General features: G+C 38.8%; 2 protein-coding genes and 1 long non-coding RNA gene across 7 annotated transcripts in view; 2 read left to right on the top strand and 1 right to left on the bottom strand.

Annotated features, from left to right (window-relative positions):
- sh2d3ca (SH2 domain containing 3Ca) overlaps window positions 1–9,259 on the top strand; it is a 45,420-nt gene extending 36,161 nt beyond the window's left edge. For 4 of the 5 annotated variants that reach the window (XM_077622506.1, XM_077622505.1, XM_077622502.1 and 1 more), the window contains 11 exons: window positions 201–350; window positions 1,165–1,442; window positions 1,546–1,614; window positions 2,617–2,744; window positions 2,835–3,207; window positions 3,453–3,582; window positions 3,688–3,803; window positions 6,764–6,935; window positions 7,012–7,123; window positions 7,216–7,422; window positions 8,366–9,259. In XM_077622506.1, the coding sequence (XP_077478632.1) occupies window positions 261–350; window positions 1,165–1,442; window positions 1,546–1,614; window positions 2,617–2,744; window positions 2,835–3,207; window positions 3,453–3,582; window positions 3,688–3,803; window positions 6,764–6,935; window positions 7,012–7,123; window positions 7,216–7,422; window positions 8,366–8,541 (1,851 nt within the window). In that variant the 5' untranslated portion in view covers window positions 201–260 and the 3' untranslated portion in view covers window positions 8,542–9,259. The remainder of the gene's footprint in view (window positions 1–200; window positions 351–1,164; window positions 1,443–1,545; window positions 1,615–2,616; window positions 2,745–2,834; window positions 3,208–3,452; window positions 3,583–3,687; window positions 3,804–6,763; window positions 6,936–7,011; window positions 7,124–7,215; window positions 7,423–8,365) is intronic. The other variant, XM_077622504.1, reaches the window with a different exon arrangement.
- LOC144090747 (uncharacterized) lies at window positions 8,592–12,820 on the bottom strand. The gene is made up of 4 exons (XR_013305495.1): window positions 12,693–12,820; window positions 9,963–10,075; window positions 9,160–9,237; window positions 8,592–8,692 (listed from the first exon to the last, which is right to left on the bottom strand). It is a non-coding gene; the product is annotated as an uncharacterized LOC144090747 (long non-coding RNA).
- On the top strand, window positions 12,068–20,024 carry urm1 (ubiquitin related modifier 1). Its single transcript, XM_077622509.1, has 5 exons — window positions 12,068–12,132; window positions 13,097–13,167; window positions 16,989–17,070; window positions 19,171–19,219; window positions 19,542–20,024. Exons 1-5 carry the CDS (start codon window positions 12,098–12,100, stop codon window positions 19,608–19,610), a joined length of 306 nt encoding a protein of 101 aa, XP_077478635.1. The 5' UTR covers window positions 12,068–12,097; the 3' UTR covers window positions 19,611–20,024.
- The last annotated feature ends 1,806 nt before the right edge of the window (window positions 20,025–21,830 follow it).

Consider the following 21,830-nt stretch of genomic DNA (forward strand, 5'->3'; position numbering starts at 1 on the left):
GAAGTAAATTTGGGGAAGAAAAAGGATTTTAATTGTGCCTTACATGTCTGATGGTCTTAATTATGACGAAATGAAATTGATTTTCTCTGTCACGACCAGTTTTTGTTTGGTCCAGTATGTTTCCGTATCCAAACCCACGAGAGAACTAAATTTATCTCACCCTTGTGTGTGTGTGTGTGTGTGTGTGTGTGTGTGTTTAGGTGTCAGAGACCCTGGTGCAGCATCACGGCGACTTCCTGGTCCGCGACTCCCTGGTCAACATGAGCGATTACGTGCTGACCTGTCGATGGGACAACCAAGTGTTGCACTTTAAGATTAGCAAAGTCTTGGTCAAATGCAGCGACACCAAGGTACACAATTCAAATCACTAGGTTGACTACGATTTATTTATAATGTTGACTAGATTAGATTAGATTAGACAACTTTATTCATCCCGTATTCGGGAAATTTCATTGTCACAGTAGCAAGAGGGTGAGAATACAGACACAGGAAAAGACATTTTAGACATAAATAAATGGGTCATAAATAAGTTAATATATATAGATACATACATATATAGAGACAGACATATATATATATTTGTATATGTATATATATATATGTATATATATGTATATATACACATATATATACACATGTATATAGAGATATACATATATAGAGAGATATACATATATATACATACACACTACTATGTATATTTATTATGCTTTTTTTGGTTTGTTGTTGTAATATGTTTTCTCCCCTACTTATTTACAGCTGTTTTATATTTATTATTATTATTATTAATTTATTATGTTGTTGACTACTTATTTATGTATTGATTATTTGTGTTCGCTTGTTTGTTGTTGGTATTTGTGCACTTCTCTATTTATAATTTTTTTATTGATTGTTTATTTGTCTGTTTTGTTTCTTGTTATTTTTCCACTTTGTGGTCAAGCTTTAAATCTCATTATACTTGAATAATGAAATTTAAACAATAAAAGCACTCAATCAACCAATTGCTAATTTCAACTGATGAGTTCAAGATGCAATCTATACACTTAAATAAGTTGGTGAGCTAAGAATGAAATAAGAACATCTAAAAACGTGTACATGCATTTTTTTTCTTTCATTTTTTTAATGTTAGCTAACTTTTCATTTCTGCCACATGGTCGAACCTAGGTGCAATACGTGCTGGAGTCGGAGAGCTTCGAGTCTGTCCAGGAAATGGTCCGCTACTACGCCAGCCAACGCAAAGCCATCTCGCAATCCAGCGGCGTCCACATCTACTGTCCGGTGAGCCGGACCCTCCCGCTGCGCTACTTGGAAGCCACCTTCGCCCTGTCCGGCGGCAAGCACGGCTGCGCCTACTCGCCGTCCAATCAGAGGGGAGCCTACATCAAGAGGCGGAGCGTCACCATGACGGACGGGCTGACCGCCGACAAGATGATGCCTCACAGGTGAGTTTGAGCAAGGATGCTCGTTGGACGTTGTCCTTCCGCATCTCCTCCTTTTGGCCCGTACGTGACATTTTATGGCTTCTTGTCACACGCACGCCGTCAGCGACTCGGACAGCCCGAGTCCAGTCGACGCGCCGCCGGAACCGCAGCCGCAACCTTTGCCCAAATGCAGGTGGCGTGTGGATTATGTCTGTGTTTGACGCACAAGTGTGTAGTAGTTCGTGTGCACCTGCCCTGACTTGATGATCACATCCCCACCCAGTCACAAAATAGTCAAAAAATGTTTTTCCACAAAGATAATTCATAAACCGTAAATTATTGCAGTCATTTCCTGGGTAGTCATCTAAATTCCGCCATTAAAAAGCATGAATTAGTCACTGAAATCACATTAAAGCACGTGTCAAAGTGGCGGTCCGGGGGCCAAATCTGGCCCGCCGCATCATTTTGTGTGGCCCGGGAAAGTCAAAGATGAGTGCCGACTTTCTGTTTTAGGATCAAATTAAAATGAAGAGTATAGATGTATATTAAATTTCCTGATTTTCCCCTTTTAAATCAATAATTGCAATTTTTTAATCCATTTTTTCTGTGTTTTTAGTTCAAAAATCATTTTGTAAAATCTAAAAATATATATAAAAAAAGCTAAAATAAACATTGTTTTAGATCTATAAAAACTGAATATTCAGGGCTTTTAATCCATTTATAAAAAAATATCTAAATATTCTATCTAAAATGGTCCGGCCCACGTGAACTCAAGTTACCGTTAAAGCGGGCCGCGGACCAACCCGAGTCTGACACCCTTGATTTAACTAAGGAACAACTTGCTAATTTGAATGTTCCAAAACAACCGCATCACTATGCGCTACCAAAAACAAGCTCTCTTTGTCTTGATTGGAAAACAAATGACGTCTGTTGCTCCATTTTCCAAAGATTTAAACGGATTAACGGCATGTCCATTTACTGTAATGATCAAGTTTTGATTCAAGATAACACCGTTTTGAGTCATTAACAAACTAGACCTCAACCACTTTATAATGGCACTTTTGTTAGGACCTTGTTTTTCTTGTATCACATGCTTTTTTCTCCCCAAAGAGCACCCGTAACGTCACCCCTGGTTGACTTTAACAAGACGTAAATGCATCGATGACGGCATTAAACCTTTTCCACTGTGCCGCAGTCCTTCCACCATCCACCACCACAAAGACGCCATGAGGAACTGCGCCATGAGCATGGACCAAATTCAGGAATACCGCTGCCCTTTGTCACCTGTCGGGGAGACCCCCATGTCCCCTGCTTACTGCGCAAGTAAGCCACACCCTCACAAACTTTTGGATTTTTTATTTTTTTTTTAGATTTCCTGCTACTGTACCCACTAATATCTTCTCATTTCTCCAGTTGCTAGGCAGAGAACCCACTCGGGAGGGCGTGTCCTAGCCGTGGTGCCAGCCTCCCCCGTCCCGCGCCGTTCCAGCGACCCCCAGCTCAGCCCCTCCTCCAGCGGCAACCCCGCAGAACGGCCAGCTCACGGCTCTCACTCGGCACACTCCTCTCCGGCGCACCACCCGGCTTTCCAGTCGCACTCTTCGGAAAACGCGGGCAGCTACTGCGACCTCAGGCCTTGCCCGGTCGGACCCCCCAAGCCCCCCAGCAAGAGCTACGCGGAGCGGTCGCGGGCGGAGGAGGTGAGGAACGAGGGTGCGAGGGAGGAAGGAGACGGGATGTGCAGCTCTCCACAGGTGGAGACTTCGTCCTTGTTCCGACCATCCAGGTAAACAAACTCTCAAGATCTTGAATTCAAACCGTACCCCCCCCAAAAAAATAACAATATGCACACGCCCTAACATCGCTCATTAGAAAATGCAATGACAATGCTAATAATCAGCATAAATGAGAACTAAAACCCCATTTTGTTTAAATTGGGGCTTTTTTTAGAGTTCAGAATGTCTATTTGGGTAAAAAAAAGTCTAGTTCATTTTTATTCCCAATTTTATTAGTGGAATGTTTCTCCTGCAGGTTTGAGTCTTGCATCATGGCCGCCGACAATAAACCTCTGGAGATGTCCGTGCTGAAAAGGGTGAAGGAACTGCTCGCCGAAGTGGACGCGAGGACGGCGGCTAAACACATCACCTTGGTGGACTGCACGGTACGAAAAAAAACAATGCACATTTCTCATTTATACAACTGGGGTGAAGTTTTTGCATTCACGAGAAACACACGTATTATATGGCAATCCTTTTGTTTGGGACAGATTGCGAGAATACTCAGCGTCAACTCGGAGATGCAAAGGATTATGGGAGTGTCTTCAGGCTTGGAGTTGCTCACGTTACCTCACGGACACCAGCTGAGGCTTGACCTACTGGAGAGGTACACAGTCGTCCACTTTAATGAATTTACCATTCATTCATTCATTCATTCATTCAAAACACGGGTCAAGAAATGTAGGCAAATGTTGTTTATTATGGCATTTTTCCATTCTTTCTTTTCTGACAAATAATTTGCACATGTATACATACATGCATGTATACATACATGCATGTATACATACATGCATGTATGTATACATACATGCATGTATGTATACATACATACATACATACACGCATGTATGTATACATACATGCATGTATGTATGTATACATGCATGTATGTATACATGCATGTATGTATACATGCATGTATGTATACATGCATGTATGTATACATGCATGTATGTATACATGCATGTATGTATACATGCATGTATGTATACATGCATGTATGTATACATGCATGTATGTATACATGCATGTATGCATACATGCATGTATGCATACATGCATGTATGCATACATGCATGTATGTATGCATACATGCATGTATGTATACATACATGCATGTATGTATGTATACATACATGCATGTATGTATACATACATGCATGTATGTATACATACATGCATGTATGTATACATACATGCATGTATGTATACATACATGCATGTATGTATACATACATGCATGTATGTATACATACATGCATGTATGTATACATACATGCATGTATGTATACATACATGCATGTATGTATACATACATGCATGTATGTATGCATGTATGTATACATACATGCGTGTATGTATGCATGTATGTATACATACATGCGTGTATGTATGTATGTATACATACATGTGTGTATGTATGTATGTATGTATACATACATGCATGTATGTATACATACATGCATGTATGTATACATACATGCATGTATGTATACATACATACATACATACACACATGTATGTATACATACATACATACACGCATGTATGTATACATACATGTATAAATGCATGTATGTATACATACATGTATACATCCATGTATGTATACATACATACATGTATTTATGTATACATACATGCATGTATGTATGCATGTATACATGTATACATGCATGTATGCATACATGCATGTATGTATACATGCATGCATGTATACATAAATGCATGTATGTATTCATACATACATGCATGTATGTATTCATACATACATGCATGCATGTATACATAAATGCATGTATGTATTCATACATACATGCATGTATGTATTCATACATACATGCATGTATGTATTCATACATACATGCATGTATTCATACATACATGCATGTATGTATTCATACATACATGCATGTATGTATACATACATGCATGTATGTATACATACATGCATTTATGTATACATACATGCATTTATGTATACATACATGCATGTATGTATGAATACATACATGCATTTATGTATACATAAATGCATGTATGTATGAATACATACATGCATGTATGTATGAATACATATATACATGCATGTATGTATACATACATACATGCATGTATGTATGTATGTATACATACATGCATGCATGCATGCATGTATGTATGTATACATGCATGCATGTATGTATGTATGTATACATACATGCATGCATGTATGTATACATACATGCATGCATGTATGTATGTATACATGCATGCATGTATGTATGTATACATACATGCATGCATGTATGTATACATACATGCATGCATGTATGTATACATACATGCATGCATGCATGTATGTATGTATACATACATACATGTATACATCCATGTATGTATACATACATGCATGTATGTATGCATGTATACATGCATGCATGCATGCATGTATACATGCATGCATGTATACATGCATGCATACATACATAAATGCATGTATGTATGTATACATACATGGATGTATACATGTATGCATTCATACATACATGTATGTATTCATACATACATGTATGTATGTATGTATACATACATGTATACATCCATGTATGTATACATACATACATGCATTTATGTATACATACATGCATGTATGTATGCATGTATACATGTATACATGCATGTATGTATACATGCATGTATGTATACATGCATGCATGTATACATACATGCATGCATGCATACATACATGCATGTATGCATACATACATGCATGTATGTATACATACATGCATGTATGTATACATACATGCATGTATGTATACATACATGCATTTATGTATACATACATGCATGTATGTATACATAAATGCATGTATGTATAAATACATGCATGTATGTATACATACATGTATACATCCATGTATGTATACATACATACATGCATTTATGTATACATACATGCATGTATGTATGCATGTATACATGTATACATGCATGTATGCATACATGCATGTATGTATACATGCATGCATGTATTCATACATACATGCATGTATACATACATGCATGTATTTATACATACATGCATTTATGTATACATACATGCATTTATGTATACATACATGCATGTATGTATGAATACATACATGCATTTATGTATACATAAATGCATGTATGTATGAATACATACATGCATGTATGTATGAATACATACATGCATGTATGTATGAATACATATATACATGCATGTATGTATGAATACATACATACATGCATGTATGTATGAATACATACATGCATGTATGTATGTATGAATACATACATGCATGTATGTATGAATACATACATGCATTTATGTATACATGCATGCATGTATACATACATGTATGTATGTATACATGCATGTATGTATACATGCACGCATGTATGTATGTATGTATACATACATGCATGCATGTATACATGTATACATACATGCATGTATGTATGCATGTATACATACATGCACGCATGTATGCACGCATGTATGCATGCATGCATATGTATTCCACTCACATTTAGTACATGTATTTGTATTGCGCTCAGGTTCTACACCATGTCCATTATGATGGCCGTGGACCTGCTGGGCTGCACGGGAAACACCGAGGAGCGTGCAGCTTTGCTCCACAAGACCATCCAACTGGCGGCCGAGCTGAAGAGCAATCTGGGTAACATGTTCGGCTTCGCCGCGGTGATGAGGGCCTTGGAGCTGCCGCAGGTAACGTCATCATGTCTCGTCAGTCGCCTTCCTGCAGTTTCCAGGGTGCGTCGTCATACCTTTTTGTATTTCTCAGATTTCCCGCCTGGAGCAGACGTGGGTGACCTTACGCCAGAGACACACGGAAGGCGCCATTCTCTACGAGAAGAAATTAAAACCATTCCTGAAGAATCTGAATGACGGGAAAGGTCGGCGCTTCCGTCACATGACAGTGTCTCGCACGTACCTTGGGGGGGGAGCGAGTGCGTCGTCCTAACTGGCGTTTTGGTTTGCTTTCCAGAGTCCAACGTGGTTTCCGGTACCTGTTTCCCTCACGTCATCCCCGTCTTGTCTTTGCTGGAGCGAGGCCTGGCCGTCGGGGAGGTGCTGGAGCCGTGGGAGAGTGCCGAGGCGGGCGTGGACGTGGTCATGCACCACCTGGAGGCGGCTCGGACCGTGGCGCATCACGGCGGCCTGTACAAGAGCAACGTGGAGAGCAAATTGCAGGGTATGGACTCGTGCTGATGGCTGTATCGAACTGTGTTCGGAATCGAAGCCCGTCGGGCCATTTATTTGTTGCCGTGATTAGGAATTGATTGGTCGCCGGATTGATCACAAGGCCATTAAACCTGTTAACCCTGCTTAATCAGCGTGCCTAATTAGATTGAGGATAAGTAGTGTCGCTCTTGGATTTTATTTCTTCTTGTTTGTATACTGTTTTTTCAAGGCAATTTACTGATGATTAAAAGATAATGCTCCACATTTGAGTGTGTCATAATGTTGTATACCGTATTTTTATGACTATAAGGCGCACCGCATTATAAGGCTCATCCCTAAAAAAAAATCAAAATCAAATAATATTCGCTTTTTCTTTTCCTTTTAAGTGTGAAGTGCTCCCAATCAGTGTTACCTTTCCTTTGGTTTCTGCTCCTCATGTTTCAAAGATATTAACCAAGAAAAGACAACTTGTGTGATCAATGAATAACATTTTTTCCATATATAAAGCACACTGGATTATAAGGCGCCCTGTCTATTTTGGATAAAATTTAAGACTTAAGTGCGCCTTATAGTCGTTAAAATACAGTAGTTATAGAAAACATTATTGCGGTAGTGTTGTATATCTGGGGCAGTTTGAAATCAATATTTATAGAAAAGCTAAAAATTCAAACAGATGCTGAATTTAGAAAGTGTTTTAAATTAGCATAAATCACTACAAACATTTTTACCAGTTGAAGTTAGCTGGGGAAAAAGGATGCCAATTTAAAAGGGTCGAAGCAAAAAATATGGGAATTAAGACTTTGAATGAATGGTCATTAGCATCGTGTTATATATTTCCCAAATGACATTTACGTAACCGTTTTAGATTTAGAATTTCTATGATTAAAACGAGGTGACTCTGACCTGCCGTGTTCATCGCCATCATCTTCATCCTTTTCTCCTTTCCCGTCCAGGCTTCCAAGTTCAAAGCGACATCCAGGAAATCTTCCAGACGGAGTTCCAGATGCGACTGCTGTGGGGCAGCCGGGGCTCCGAGGGCAGCCAGCTGGAGCGCTACGAGAAGTTCGACAAGGTCCTCACCGCCCTCTCCCACAAGCTGGAGCCACCGGTGCGCCACAGTGAGCTATAGCCGCCATCGTTCCGAAACCAAGACATTTTTTTTTTTGCATCTGCACTTACCATTCCCGAGCGGTCTCGCCTTGCATGGCCAAAAAAAATGAGGGACATGGACGGATTTGGGCGTTTCAACCAGGAGAGGCAGCTACAAGTCGGACTCATCCCTAAAAAAAGGGGGAGACAAGAATTGCAATTTGAATTTTGCTCCAGACACCCATACACAAATTCTTCCCTGCTGTCATAGTAATGACTGCAAACCTCCTAATTAGATCATAATGTACATTTCTGTGTGTGTCTGTTGGCATTTTTGCAAGTGTGATTGTCAGAACATTCCTCTATTTCTTATTTATTTTGTGAAAGATCTCCATGCCAGGTTAGAAGGATCCATAGGAGCTCCTTCATTCCCTTCAAATATGTTACAGTCGCATTAAAAATGAAGTAAAAGTGAAGGCTGGGAGAATTATTCCCCAAAAATTATACGAAATATTGCTAAAAGTGAGGCAAGGTTGCTTTGAGACCTCCCCATGTAATTTACTATTTGTTCTGTTTACAACATAAATGCTAAAAAGGACAATATTTGAAAAAATAACATTTACTTTATCATTAAAAAATTTAAAAATTGCATACTTACTGTTTGAGCTCTTTTCCGGTGCCATTTTTGGGGATGAGAAATTGGAAAATTGCCATTGCTTTTCTTTGTCCCGCAATTCTGCAAACAAGAGAAATTATTTTTTAAAAAAAATAGTGTAATGCCCATCATAAAAAAGGACAATTTCTTTTGAGATTGATCCCAAATGAACTTTCTGGTGAAAAAAAATCATCTAAAAAGACACAATTTTGACCCACTTAAGACAAAAACACTGCCAGCCTCTAAATTATAAGACATAATAATAATAATTCCTAAAACATTTATTTTTAATTCGCATTATGCTAAGGTTTTCACTAATATTGTTCAAATGACAAAACCAATAAGTGTGTGTTTGTCACGTTTAGGGTCACCCAACTGTACAAAAAAAATACGATCCCTTTTTTAGCCCGCAGAGGGCAGCCTTCCTTCACACAAGCTCCTTAATTGTAATGCATCCCACGGTAGTCTATACTGTGAATCCTACTGGTTTAGGTCTGTTATCTACTCTTACTGATGGTGGAAGAAGTTTCTGTTTATTCTAGTTTGGGATTCTAAACATGACGCTCTAATAGTAGAGCAAATGGACAAGACTTTTGTTGTGTTGCTTTTCTTTCTTTTTCTACATGATGTACATAGTATTTCACTCCTTTTCCAATAAAAATGCTTGTGTCACAATTACGGCCTCTGTTTGCAAATTACTCGGATTTTAAGAATACCTGACTGAAGAATTGTAATTTCGCCCCTTTTACGCAACGACAACTTTCTCCAATCAATCAATTATATACAAATATAATATATATGCATACCTAATTCGCCAGGACGACAGTAGACCAGGTTCGTGAAGCCTTCCTGCGAAGTCCTGGGAAGAGGAAGTGTGGAAACCCGCATTCCAGCTCTTTTCTCAACGGCATTTCTTAACCTGAAAAGATAGACATTTGAAACGTTACACATAAAAACTTGAAATGTTTCTACACAAGCTGTGAAAATTTGAGCTCATGCCAACGAAAATTGTCAAAATTATTAGCCTACGAACTGAGGTCAAACATTTTGGAACACCCTGTACATTCAGTTTGATGTTAGTGCTATTGACTTTTTATTTTTTTTATTTTAAGTCACATCATAAAATGAAAAATGTCCCCCATTCAACTAACGGCAGTAACTGATAACATCTCTAATGGCGTCTGTAATGTAGAAGCAAAAAAAAAAAGACACAAGCGAGCATAATGGAATGAAATAGGCCGTGGCGTCATCTGCCACAAAAGGAAACTCATCATCAGCTGGCCTCTTTGTCTCCAGCGGCCATACAGTTCCATAGGCGTAACGTGTTATGGATGTAATCTCTAAAAGGATTCTGTCTGCCCGATAACTTGGACCGTCTTCATTTCATCGCTTTCTATTCCCTATTGAAACAGACATAGACCTGCCAGTTGGATCACCAACCAGCCTCACCGCCATCCCATAATCCCCCTGGCCCCCGCGTGTCATTCTTTCCCCCTTTTATTGCATTGCAAATCCATTGTTTTGGCCATTGTCATTTGATCATGTGTGACCTGAGCAGGACTTTTGACGTCCGCTGTTTAGAATCGTTTTGGGGCTTTCGCTGGATCAAATTCTTTGAAAACTGAAGCTAGGAAACCAAATTAGTTATCACATATTATGTGGATTTGTGACCCTGAGGGTTTTAGGACTACCTAGCATGCTGTATTTAGCCCTTAGACTAGATACTGACCAACCCCTGAACTACAGGAGGGTTAAAATGACCCGAGTTTATCCTTTCTTTTGTCATATTTGTACTGTTATATTCACGTTCTAGGAACATACATAAGAATTATAAAGAGTTCATGATGGACATGGTCCAAATGTGAAATTACATTGGCTTCCTCTTTAATTAAGTTTCCCACAAGTTCTACAAAAAAAGTAGTGGGACCTAAATTCTTCATAAAGTTTATAGCAGCTTAGCAAATGTGAGGTGGCACCCTTGAAGGGAATTGCGGGAGGGGGGGTTAGGGGTCATTCCTGGATAACTTACTCCATAAGCGTGAAGCCAATATGAATATACTAATCTATCCATAGTTCACCAGCATGTACTATACTTATGTCTTTAGCATTATCAAACCCACCAACAACAACGTTGTCAACAGACCGAAGCCTAGCCCAGCCCCCCCGTCAAGCCCCTCGATCTGTCCATATATACGTGGCCCTGCGCTGACTCCTTATTAACACATGAATACAAGGGAGGAAAGAGCCTGCGAAGGCTAGGACGCGAGCAGAAGGCAGGAAGATTTTCAATTCAAACCTCTTCGCGACCCCTTCGCACCCACCCATCATGCCCCCCCCCCCTCCTATATGCTAGAGACAGAACTGTCAGCAGCATGATTGAGCATCCATATATAGAGGGAAGCACAGATGTGGATTCACACACTCATGTTATCATTTTCCACTAACTACTTTTCTATAAAATAGAACATACATAAAAGGTCAAATTAATACATTTAAGTTTACTCAAATAATAGCTAAATACTCTCACAGATGTGCTGGTTTTGCCACTAACATGGTTTAATGTGAAAGGTGGGTTGTTTTTAAAAATCATGGCCGTTTTAAAGACAATTTTAAATAAATACATTCGTATTATTTCGGTGAGAACGTCATAGGATAACCGATGAACCTACATTTTTCAATATCATTGTAAAAACAGCTTTTATTTTTTAAGGTATTCGCGTTTAATTTTGTCATTTTGCATTTTCCCCAGTCATAAAAAGTCAACAGTACATTTGCAACAACAGCAAATGACTCCAAAACGCCTGCAATGTTTAATTTAATGAATGAATTTCCCTATTTTTAGTTTGGTTTGTTTATTTTAACTCCTTTTTTCAACAGCAAAATATAAAGCTAACTACACTTCCGACATGCACTCGCATGACTTCCTGCATGTGCAAGTAAGATGGCTGCCCCCTTGGCTATTGAACTGGAGTTTGGGTAGGTGATTTTAAAACCTTTTCGATCAAGATCGGTGTCTTAAACCCCCCTCCGGAGTTTCTTAATAGTTAAAACACTACTCAACGGGAGATGTCGAGTATTTTTTCTCCCTCTTTTCTTCATCTATGTTGTTTAACAAGAGCCAAGTCATCGCAACAGCTAGCACAGCGTTAGCTTTGTTTGTAGCCTGTCGCTCGTCAATACGTAGTGTGCTGTCGCAAATACTTTTTTCGTTCATAGTGCGCGTCTTGATTTTTTTACGACCGAAACGTGTATTTCATGCTCGGAAAGTAATATATTGGCCGTGGATGATTATTTTAATAAAATCTATTAAAGTGCCGAGCAGACTGGGTCCAAGTACATTAGACTTGGATGAGAAATATTAATGTATCTTCCGTACCGCGTGGTACAACACGGGGCACTACCTACTAGACTAGTCGCCTGGGGATAAACGACCATTTGTACTCACAATCATGAAGTACGCTAATAAAAAAGGCTTTAATAATTATGGCAGATTGATAAGAGAATAAAGACTTTGGAATCAAATAAGAAAATCCAACCTGATGGGGAGAATGTGGGGAAACGACGATCAGGACTTGACGACATAATCAGAAACACCTGGGTCAGTGATGCAGTTGGGGGCGGGGAAACAGCAGGTGAACTCATTGGCCAATCACATGGACAGGTCACAAAACAAAAACAAACAAATCCCTAACACGGGCGAGTGAACCACCACACCACCAGGCGGCGCTGCGAAATATTGATATTTTATAAATGGCTCATCCGTTTTGATTTTGAATTTACTATACATAATTAAAGTGCCTTCTGTTTGCATTCAGCATCTCGAAATTCTTAATTACAGAGTGCAAAGAAGCAAGATTTGTCCACTTGACTGCGGTCATATTTAATTTAGACAAATGCTTGTTTTTGTATATGATATAAATATGTTTTTTTTTGTTCCCAGGGGAGGCGCGGAGCTTCTTTTTGATGGTGTGAAGAAACATAATGTCACACTTCCAAGCCACGAAGAACCTTGTAAGTAAACATTCATTTAAATACAGGAAAACGTTTTCTGCAGATTTTGAGGATCTGCCCATACATCATTTATTTCATAATACATTGAATATTTTTGTTTCTTTTGACATTAAAAACACTAAGTGGAACTTTCTTTGCTTTGTGTTTTTACATTTGAAATGATTTCTAATAAAATTCGTATTGAATTATATGTGGTGAATATAATAAAATGGAATGGAATATTTTGATTATTATTGTAATAAGAAATGCCCTTCCAGGAACAACCCAATTTAGACAATTAAAACATCACATACTACATATGGGGGATACAGGGCAGGCTGCCAATCACAAGCTGAGTCAAAAAAAGGGACAATATCCTTTAAAAAAAATAAAAAAATGGATTATGGTCTTGATAAAGTTGGATGCATTGTAGCTCTTTACTTTTTTATGTCCGTGTATTACTCATCTTAATCTTATAGAAGCAGCACATGTACAGTATATTTCCCATGTTTGTCTTCCCCTTATACGGCCATCTTTTTTCTCTGTCATCGTCCCTCACTAGTTGTGCCCGAGTGCGAACAAAGACCGTAAAAGAGGTAGTAAAGAAGGCTTAAAGGGCTTCTGGGGCTTTGCAAGAGTGCAATTAGGGCTTCGTCATCCTCGTCTTCTTAGTTTTTTTTATTTATTTCGGTACACATTTGTAGGGGTGGTGTGGCGGGTGACCGTGGGGAAAAGTCAGGACCTTGCTCATTAGCGGCATGGTAAAATAGTGAAATAGTGGTTTCCCTTGCAGGTTGAAGCAATTGAGGGAGAAATATGTCGTCCTGCTTTTGGAGCAAACAAAGGGCAAGCGGCCGTGACGCCCGAGTTACCTCGGTTACCATAGCACAAAAGTTGACTAGAGGGGGGAATGTTAAAGGAAATATGACCTTACTGCGCTAAACTACGTCTAGTTATGCATGTGGGATTAATATAATAGCAAAATATAGGTGTGTGCATATGCAGTAACACTCAATTTCAAACATAAGACTGAAAGTCAATGATTTCATGGTTTTAGTTTTTAGCATTTTAATAATTGGAGTTTGCTTCTCACTAATTCCCACAATGCATTTCAGTCATAAGAAAGTATCTGATTTTAGAAATATGCACATTAAGCATTTGCCTCCCTCAAAATATTTCCCATTTGCATAATAATCTCTTTTTGAATTGACTGACAAATAAATATTATTATCTTTTATGTTTAATATTGAGATGAACCTGTTATGCTATTCTAAAGATCATCAATTTTTTTTATTAAAAAAAAAGGGAAAACGTAACATTTAACACCTCAAAAAGAACATTGTCATCTTTGTACAGGCATTACGGTATTTGATACAGCACTCTCCTAAAGCTCATCAAATAAAATAAAAAAACAGAAAACTTAACATTTAACAAATACCTCAGAAAAAGAACATTGTCATATTTATACAGGCATTATGGTATTTGATATGGTACTCTCTTGTATTACCGGTATATCTTATTTATATAAGTCCTTTTACGACCCCCTTTTTTCACCGTATACGTACGTATCGTTTGCGTTAAACAATCGTAAGGCTCCATCTGAAATTGAATGATTGCGTCGGGTGGGCGGCGTGGCTTTTGGGCGGCGTCGAGGGCAAATATAATTGCTTCTGAATCCTTCTTATTTCTTTGTGACCCCAGCTGATGATTGATGACCCTCAACTGAAAGACCCCGCCCCCGCACCCCTCTCCAACCCACACGAGAAAACCCCCCAACGGTCTGGGGGTCTCTCTGTTTTTACATCAGTGGAAAGATGGATCGCTTGTAGCCCCCCACCGGTCACACCGCCGTCATAATCGCTCATCGCTAGTAACCCCCAAAAAAGGCCACGCGAGCACCCACAAAAGAAAAAAAAACAGCTTCATTGGATTTGAATCTGCGTCAAAATGGCGCCTTTTCCCTCCCTTCGGTCACCGCTTCTTCCCGGCACCCACGTGGCGAGAAAAAAATCCCAAGATGCACCGCAAGGACGTGACGCACGTTCCCCCTTTTTTCGCCGCTCGTGTCCATTTTGTTTTACGAGCGCCGGTTCCCGATGGCGACGTCCTCGTTCCTCGCAGTATTTAAACGACACACGTTTGCTCTACATTGGCCCGTTTTCTCTTTTTTTTCCCATTTCAATTTGCACCCTTTAACTCGGAAGCCATTAAAAGGCCCCCGGTGGCTTGTTTCTATTTTAGGTCACAGTTTGAGAGATGGTCGGACTTTATAAAAACATTCAATAGCTGTATCAACAAATCCAATTTCCCCAAAAGGACAGTTAATTTTTTTCAACATGGCCCAATGAAATCAACTTGCGTTCTGATCATTTTTCAATATTTTGGTTTAATTGAGGGCCACTCACCAGAATATTATGAAATGTCAATCCCAATATCTTCTTTACAGGGCTACTTAACATGTCTAATGTGTGTATATTTACCTAAATGCTATGCATTTATGCTATTTATGCTATCACACTGCAATGAAAATCCACATTTAACACACAGGCTCATTCCAAGCATGACCACACACACTAAAACACGCTTAAACCTGACAGGTATTGCCGTAAATCTTTACATTTGATCCACTTGCGTCACACTGCCTTCCAAACAAACGTAAATATGGTTTTTACGAACAAATGTACATTATTATTAAAAAAAAAAAAAAAAAAAACTGAGAAACTTATGGTCACTGGTCACATCCTGCCTGAATAGCATTTGAGCCTTTCGAAATAATATAAAGGTTTACATGTTCTTATTTTATGGAATAATTATTATATTTTTCCCCATGAAACTTAGTCTCCAAGGATAAAAAAAATGTCTAGAAAAAATGGACTTTTGTAACAGATGTTTCACTTTTGTAATCATTTTGAATGCGATAACGCACACACACACATTTAACATAAGGCTAATATATTCATTGTGCGATGGCGTTTAGTGGGGGGTGGGGGGGTGCAAATTTATCCTAAAAGTGCTCATTGTCATCCGGTCTGAGGCGGCTTACCCCTTTGTCGGCGAGGTCAGCGCCGTCGCAGACGAGGTCACGCTGGCTCGCCACCTTGGAGCTCGGACGTCTTTGACTCTGTAACGAAGGAAACAATTAAGCTCACCTAACTTGTGTGTTTACAGTCTATCTGTCACTCAAATTTTCAATAATTGTCATTTCTAGTGGTTATTCCACGACTAGCGGTTATTTCATTCTCACCTGCTTGTTAATCGACTATTTAAATGGAGTGGTCGTTACTTGGTGACCATTCGCATTGACTACACAGTCCAAAATCCAAAATATTATTTACTAGTATTATCGTTTATTCAGTTGCAACGCATCACTAAATGCTTTTTTTCTGTTTCCATTCGGAATCTACGCAGTTTTTTTTGTTCTTTAATGTGGCTACACTAAATAGCTACTGTTTACATTCGGGTCAAATATATTTGCCACGTAGGTCTTCTTATTATAATCGATGTTGTAAATATTTGCGCAGCATCATCGCGTATGCCGTCCTTAATCATTCGTACACTTAACCGGCTTAAACCCAAAATCTAGGGGGTCGAGTGAAGCCCCTTCTATCCGTTTCTGGTCCGAGCAAGGTGATCAATGTCACCCTTGGCCATTGACATTAAAACCCCCTCCCCACCCCGCCAAGCTAACACATGAACTCATACATATACATGCGGCCACGTCCCGCCTGGTGCCTCCGTTCCGTCGCGTCACATCGACCAGGGGGCTGGAAAGCAGGCACCTTGACCTTTCACCCTTGACCTCTGTTGTCTACCCATTTTTTTTTCTTTTTTCTTTTTCGCAGGGGACATGAAGCAGCTGCTGGTGTGGATCCGACACAACCTGCTCAAGGAGCGGCCCGAGCTCTTTGTCCAGGGCGATTCTGTGTGAGTGTCCTTCCATATTTTGGCGATAATATTTCTGGCAAGGGAGAGGAAGAAAAATGGCGTTGTTAGAGATGACTGGTTTCGCACCTGTCTGACTTTTGCCGAGCTTTATTTACCGCATCACCTGACCGTACCAGCTGCTCCATTAGCCTTTTTGCGCGTACATCGTTTTCCTTCTTTACAGTGTTTTTGCTGATGTACCATTTTGTAATCATTTTAATATTTTGTGGGTTCTCCCATGCTTTCATCGGCAAATGACACGCACAGATGTAGTGTGTGTCATGTGTGTCTATCATTACCATTTCCCTCCCCCATCCCTCCTCCACTTGTTTAAAAAGCCTCGTCAGGATGCGCGACGCCTCTGAAAATTCAACCGGCATTTTGATTTCTTTCATAATCTCGATATTTATCCTCTCCATTAAATTCATCTTTTCGGGTGGGGTGGGAAAGGTGACTTGAAAGCGTAAAATGTTGACTAAAATGAAGCCACACACCATCCTTAACCTTTTTAGTCCTGTAATTCAAAGCCTTTTGTGTAATGTCAGCAAATCGCGTGTTTGTGACGTACAGTAAATGGAATTTATTGTTTTGCATCCCGTGTAATGAAACGTCGCTTTAATTCAATTATTTCGGCAATGGGTAGAAAACAGCACACGGTTACAGAAGCATTCGTAATATTTGTTTGTCAAGTGTGGTCGGGGAGCACTTTCACTGTACTTTATCAGTATTATTTTTGCAATATTATCTTTTATAATAAAGTGGTTCACGTATTTTCTCGCATATACGCCCTATTTGTCGCTAAAAAATGATGACCGGATCAAGGATACGGCTTATATGCGCACAAATTAGACTTTACATACACGAAACTCCCTAGTAAAACCATGAATATGGAGGTGAAAATTGTCTTATACGAGGGAAATTGTAAAATTCAGCAATTTTAAGGCAATTTTAAAGGTGGGGCTTATACGTGGATGCGACTAATATGCGAGAAAATACAGCAGGTTTGGTTGATACTTGTGTAAGAATGTTGCTTGATACGTTGCCTGTATTTACACAAAAATTTAGCTCAAAGACGGCGCTATATGTCTGTCATAATTTACTGCCGGACCTCCCAGACAAGTCGAATTAGACGTGTATGGGCGTCATTGATGCTGAAAGATGATGATTTATGAGTTAACGGGGCTAAAGGAGTAATTGAAGTTTGCCTTGTAAAAATCATTTTGAAATTCAAACACGTGAAAATTTCACCCGCCGTTGCGGAACCGATTTTTGTTTGCATTTGGAGGTTCCGCGCCGCTCCTTTCCGTTTCCTGTTTACCCCACGTCGCTCGCATTGCGCTCCACAAAGAAGCAGACCACACGCATGCAAGGCAAAGGGGGTCTTCGGGTGGCCCCCAAGTCAAGATTATGGAGGGGGGGGTTCATTTGCCATGCGCCAATATTGTCACAGTTTCTGTATATTTTTTTTATCCATTCAAAAAATGCAATGAAAATTGAAATGATGATCGTAAATAATATCACATGCATCATATTGTCAAAACTGAAGCAAGCAAACAAACACTATGAACTGTCATTGAAAATAAATGGATTGCCAATAGCATTAAATTAACACATTCAATATTTCAAGCTTGTCAATTGTGGGATTATAAATAAAAACAATAGCATTCAAATCATCAAGTATTCATTAATGCAAAAAAAATATGTATCTCACCTGTAACGTTTTTCCAAGCTTTTTTATCCACCCCTCCTAACAAAATAGACAATAATTCAATATGCATAAAATCTAAAAGGCAAATATATATATATATATATATATATATATATATATATATATATATATATATATATATATATATATATATATATATATATATATATATATATATATATATATATATATATATATATCCTCTTTTGGAACTATAATTTTATTTGTCTCCATTTCTACTCTGCAAAAACCTTTATCCACACAGTTAGTCCTCATTTTCTCCGTGCTTTTTCTTTTTTTATTGCTTTTCACATAGTTATGCATTATGATGCTCCCGCTTTAACACGTATGTTTTACGACTCCCTCACCACCTCTACTTTATCCTTTTATAGGAGACCTGGGATCCTGGTGCTAATCAACGATGCCGACTGGGAGCTAATGGTGAGCCTTGCTCTAGTTACTCACACCTGGTTGAAGTAGCAACCCCAAAAAACCCCAACAAAACCCCCCACAGCCTCCATTTTGTTCAATCCGAGCCTCCCTCACAGTATGCATGATGATGAGCACGTAAGCTAATGCAAACATCGGTTGGAGGCTTTCAATGTGATCCCTCTGGGTCGAGCGCATCTGAAGCTTGACCTCCCACGCACACACACACTCACACACACACATTGACATGCCACGTGCGCACGAGTCCAGTTTATGCGAAATATGTTTGTATTGACACAAGCATGTTTTGTGTGTTGTGTTGCGGGGCCTCTAGGGCGAGTTGGACTACCGCCTGGAAGAGCGAGACAACGTCATGTTTATTTCCACTCTGCACGGAGGATAGCATGTACACACGCACTGGCACACGGGTGTAAAATTACACCACGCTTCACCTTACTCGCATCCCAACAAGTCTGAAGCCCATTGGACGACTTTATCCTCCAGACTGACCACCAGGGTGATGGATGGTTCTCATGCAGAAGAGCTCAGAAATGGCTGCCAGGGTTTTTTTATTTTTATTTTTTTCTTGGTTATTTTGTTTATTTGTTGTCATTTTAAAATTATCAGGCTTTTTTTGCAGAAGGTTCTCATATGAAATGTTAACAGGTAATGCTAATATACACTTATAGAGTATGATATTTTTTCTCTATATTGTTTTTTTGCCTTTTAAAAACACCAAATGATCAAAACAGGAAAACTGTTGAATTCGCTATTTCAAATGTGCCATTTAACAATTAAAGATATCTTCAGATTTTCAGCTTATTGCAATTCATTTTGTCAATATTTTATATATTTTTTCTTAGCCAAACAAGCAAAATATTGCTATTTTTTTTCCTCCCAGGGCCTGAATTATCTTCTCAAAGCCTCCCCTTATTATGATGATTATTATTATTATGATATGACATTTTGTGAGATATTTTGAATTCAGGTCCTCAAGGGTACAATCTTTCAACACAAACCAAAAACAGCCACACCAAAAATCTTTTTACCCCTATATTTTATTTTCAAATATACAATAAAGCAATATCGTTTTCATGTATGTAGAGAACAAATGGACCTATTTAATGAACACAAATCCATCCCCACACAAAAACACAATCATGATAAAATAGAGATACAGTCATTTTGCACTCTATAACCCAGCAATTCTCGATTTATGTTAGTTTTTCACATTTTATTGTGGAAAATCAAGCTCAATTCATTTTTGGTGCTAAAAGAAGTCAATGACAAATTACACAAACCTATTCCATATCAAACATCCTTGTGATAATATTAAGTTTTCCTCCCATTTTCCGTTTTTTAAAGGTTTTGCTTCTTTATTTTCTAAATAAAATTTAAACATAAAAAATTGATAACACCCCAATCTGTTTTTGACAGTCATGTAATTATTTTTGCATAAGTGACATATTTCCATGTAAAAATGTCCCCATCATAATTTAATGCTATAAAAACGAAATAACCAAGTTTATCTTCATTCCAAATGTGATTCACTCTGTATGTTATAAAAAGTAACCCCAATATTGACACGTATTTTCTTTTTATTACAAAAGTTACCTTTACATCAACCACTACCAATAAAAAATGTTCTGATAACATTACATCAGTATCACAATCATTTCTTAGGAGAATAATATACATCGAAATAAAACATTTCTACAACCACGTGAGTATCACTAACAGTTTGTTTTCTTGTGAGACCAATTATTGACATTTTTTCCATCACATTAACTAATTCCTGTTTTACATACTGGCATTTTTGTAACGTTTCTATTTCCATCGTCGCTTGAGACGTTTAAGGCCTGTCGTACAACCCACACTCCAACCGTGTATGTGTGCGAGTGTGTACGTGCGCGCGCCAGGGTAACTGCGGGAGGTCGAAGTGTCGCCTCGGGCTTGCCCTCTTCTATGAGCGCCCCTGGCGTTCAAAAAAAAGACCCCCCACCCCCTTGGCCAGTTCCCATTTGGCCATAGTGTTCCATTTTGCAACGGCTAAGCATCCGAGAATAAGCTCGAAAGGGAATGCTAATGAGTCGACGAGGGCCTCAATGGAGAAAGACTAAAGAGATACTCTTACAATTAGAGCATTATGAAGATTTGTTTCATTTTCAAGGGGGCGATTTCCTCTTCTGCCTCGCTTTTCTAACATTTTTTTGGGGGCAACAAAAAAAAACGACTTTGAATGCATGCATTTGAAATGCTCACGACATAACTGAATGACACAAATGCAAATCCGGGTAGAAAAAAATGTATAGAACAAGTAAGTTGATGCCAAGAATTGACAAATACGCCACAATTTTAATGTTATATTTTATTTTACCTTTATATTTAATTAAGGTGGGAGAAATCAATCTACAGGTCCATATATAATTTGTGTGTGTGTGGTGTGTGTGTTTGTAAAGTACTGCATCCGTTTATACACAATGCAAATTATTTTATGTACTTGAATGTATGTGAATTAAGTTTTACATTTGTCTAAATTCATATTGCCATTCAATTATGAAATACCTCACCATATACAATAACCGTGTGTGTGTATTGTAAATATCCTAACAACGAAATTTTA

The sequence above is a fragment of the Stigmatopora argus genome, chromosome 16 (assembly GCF_051989625.1).
Source record: "Stigmatopora argus isolate UIUO_Sarg chromosome 16, RoL_Sarg_1.0, whole genome shotgun sequence".
Classification (NCBI taxonomy): Eukaryota; Metazoa; Chordata; class Actinopteri; order Syngnathiformes; family Syngnathidae; genus Stigmatopora; species Stigmatopora argus.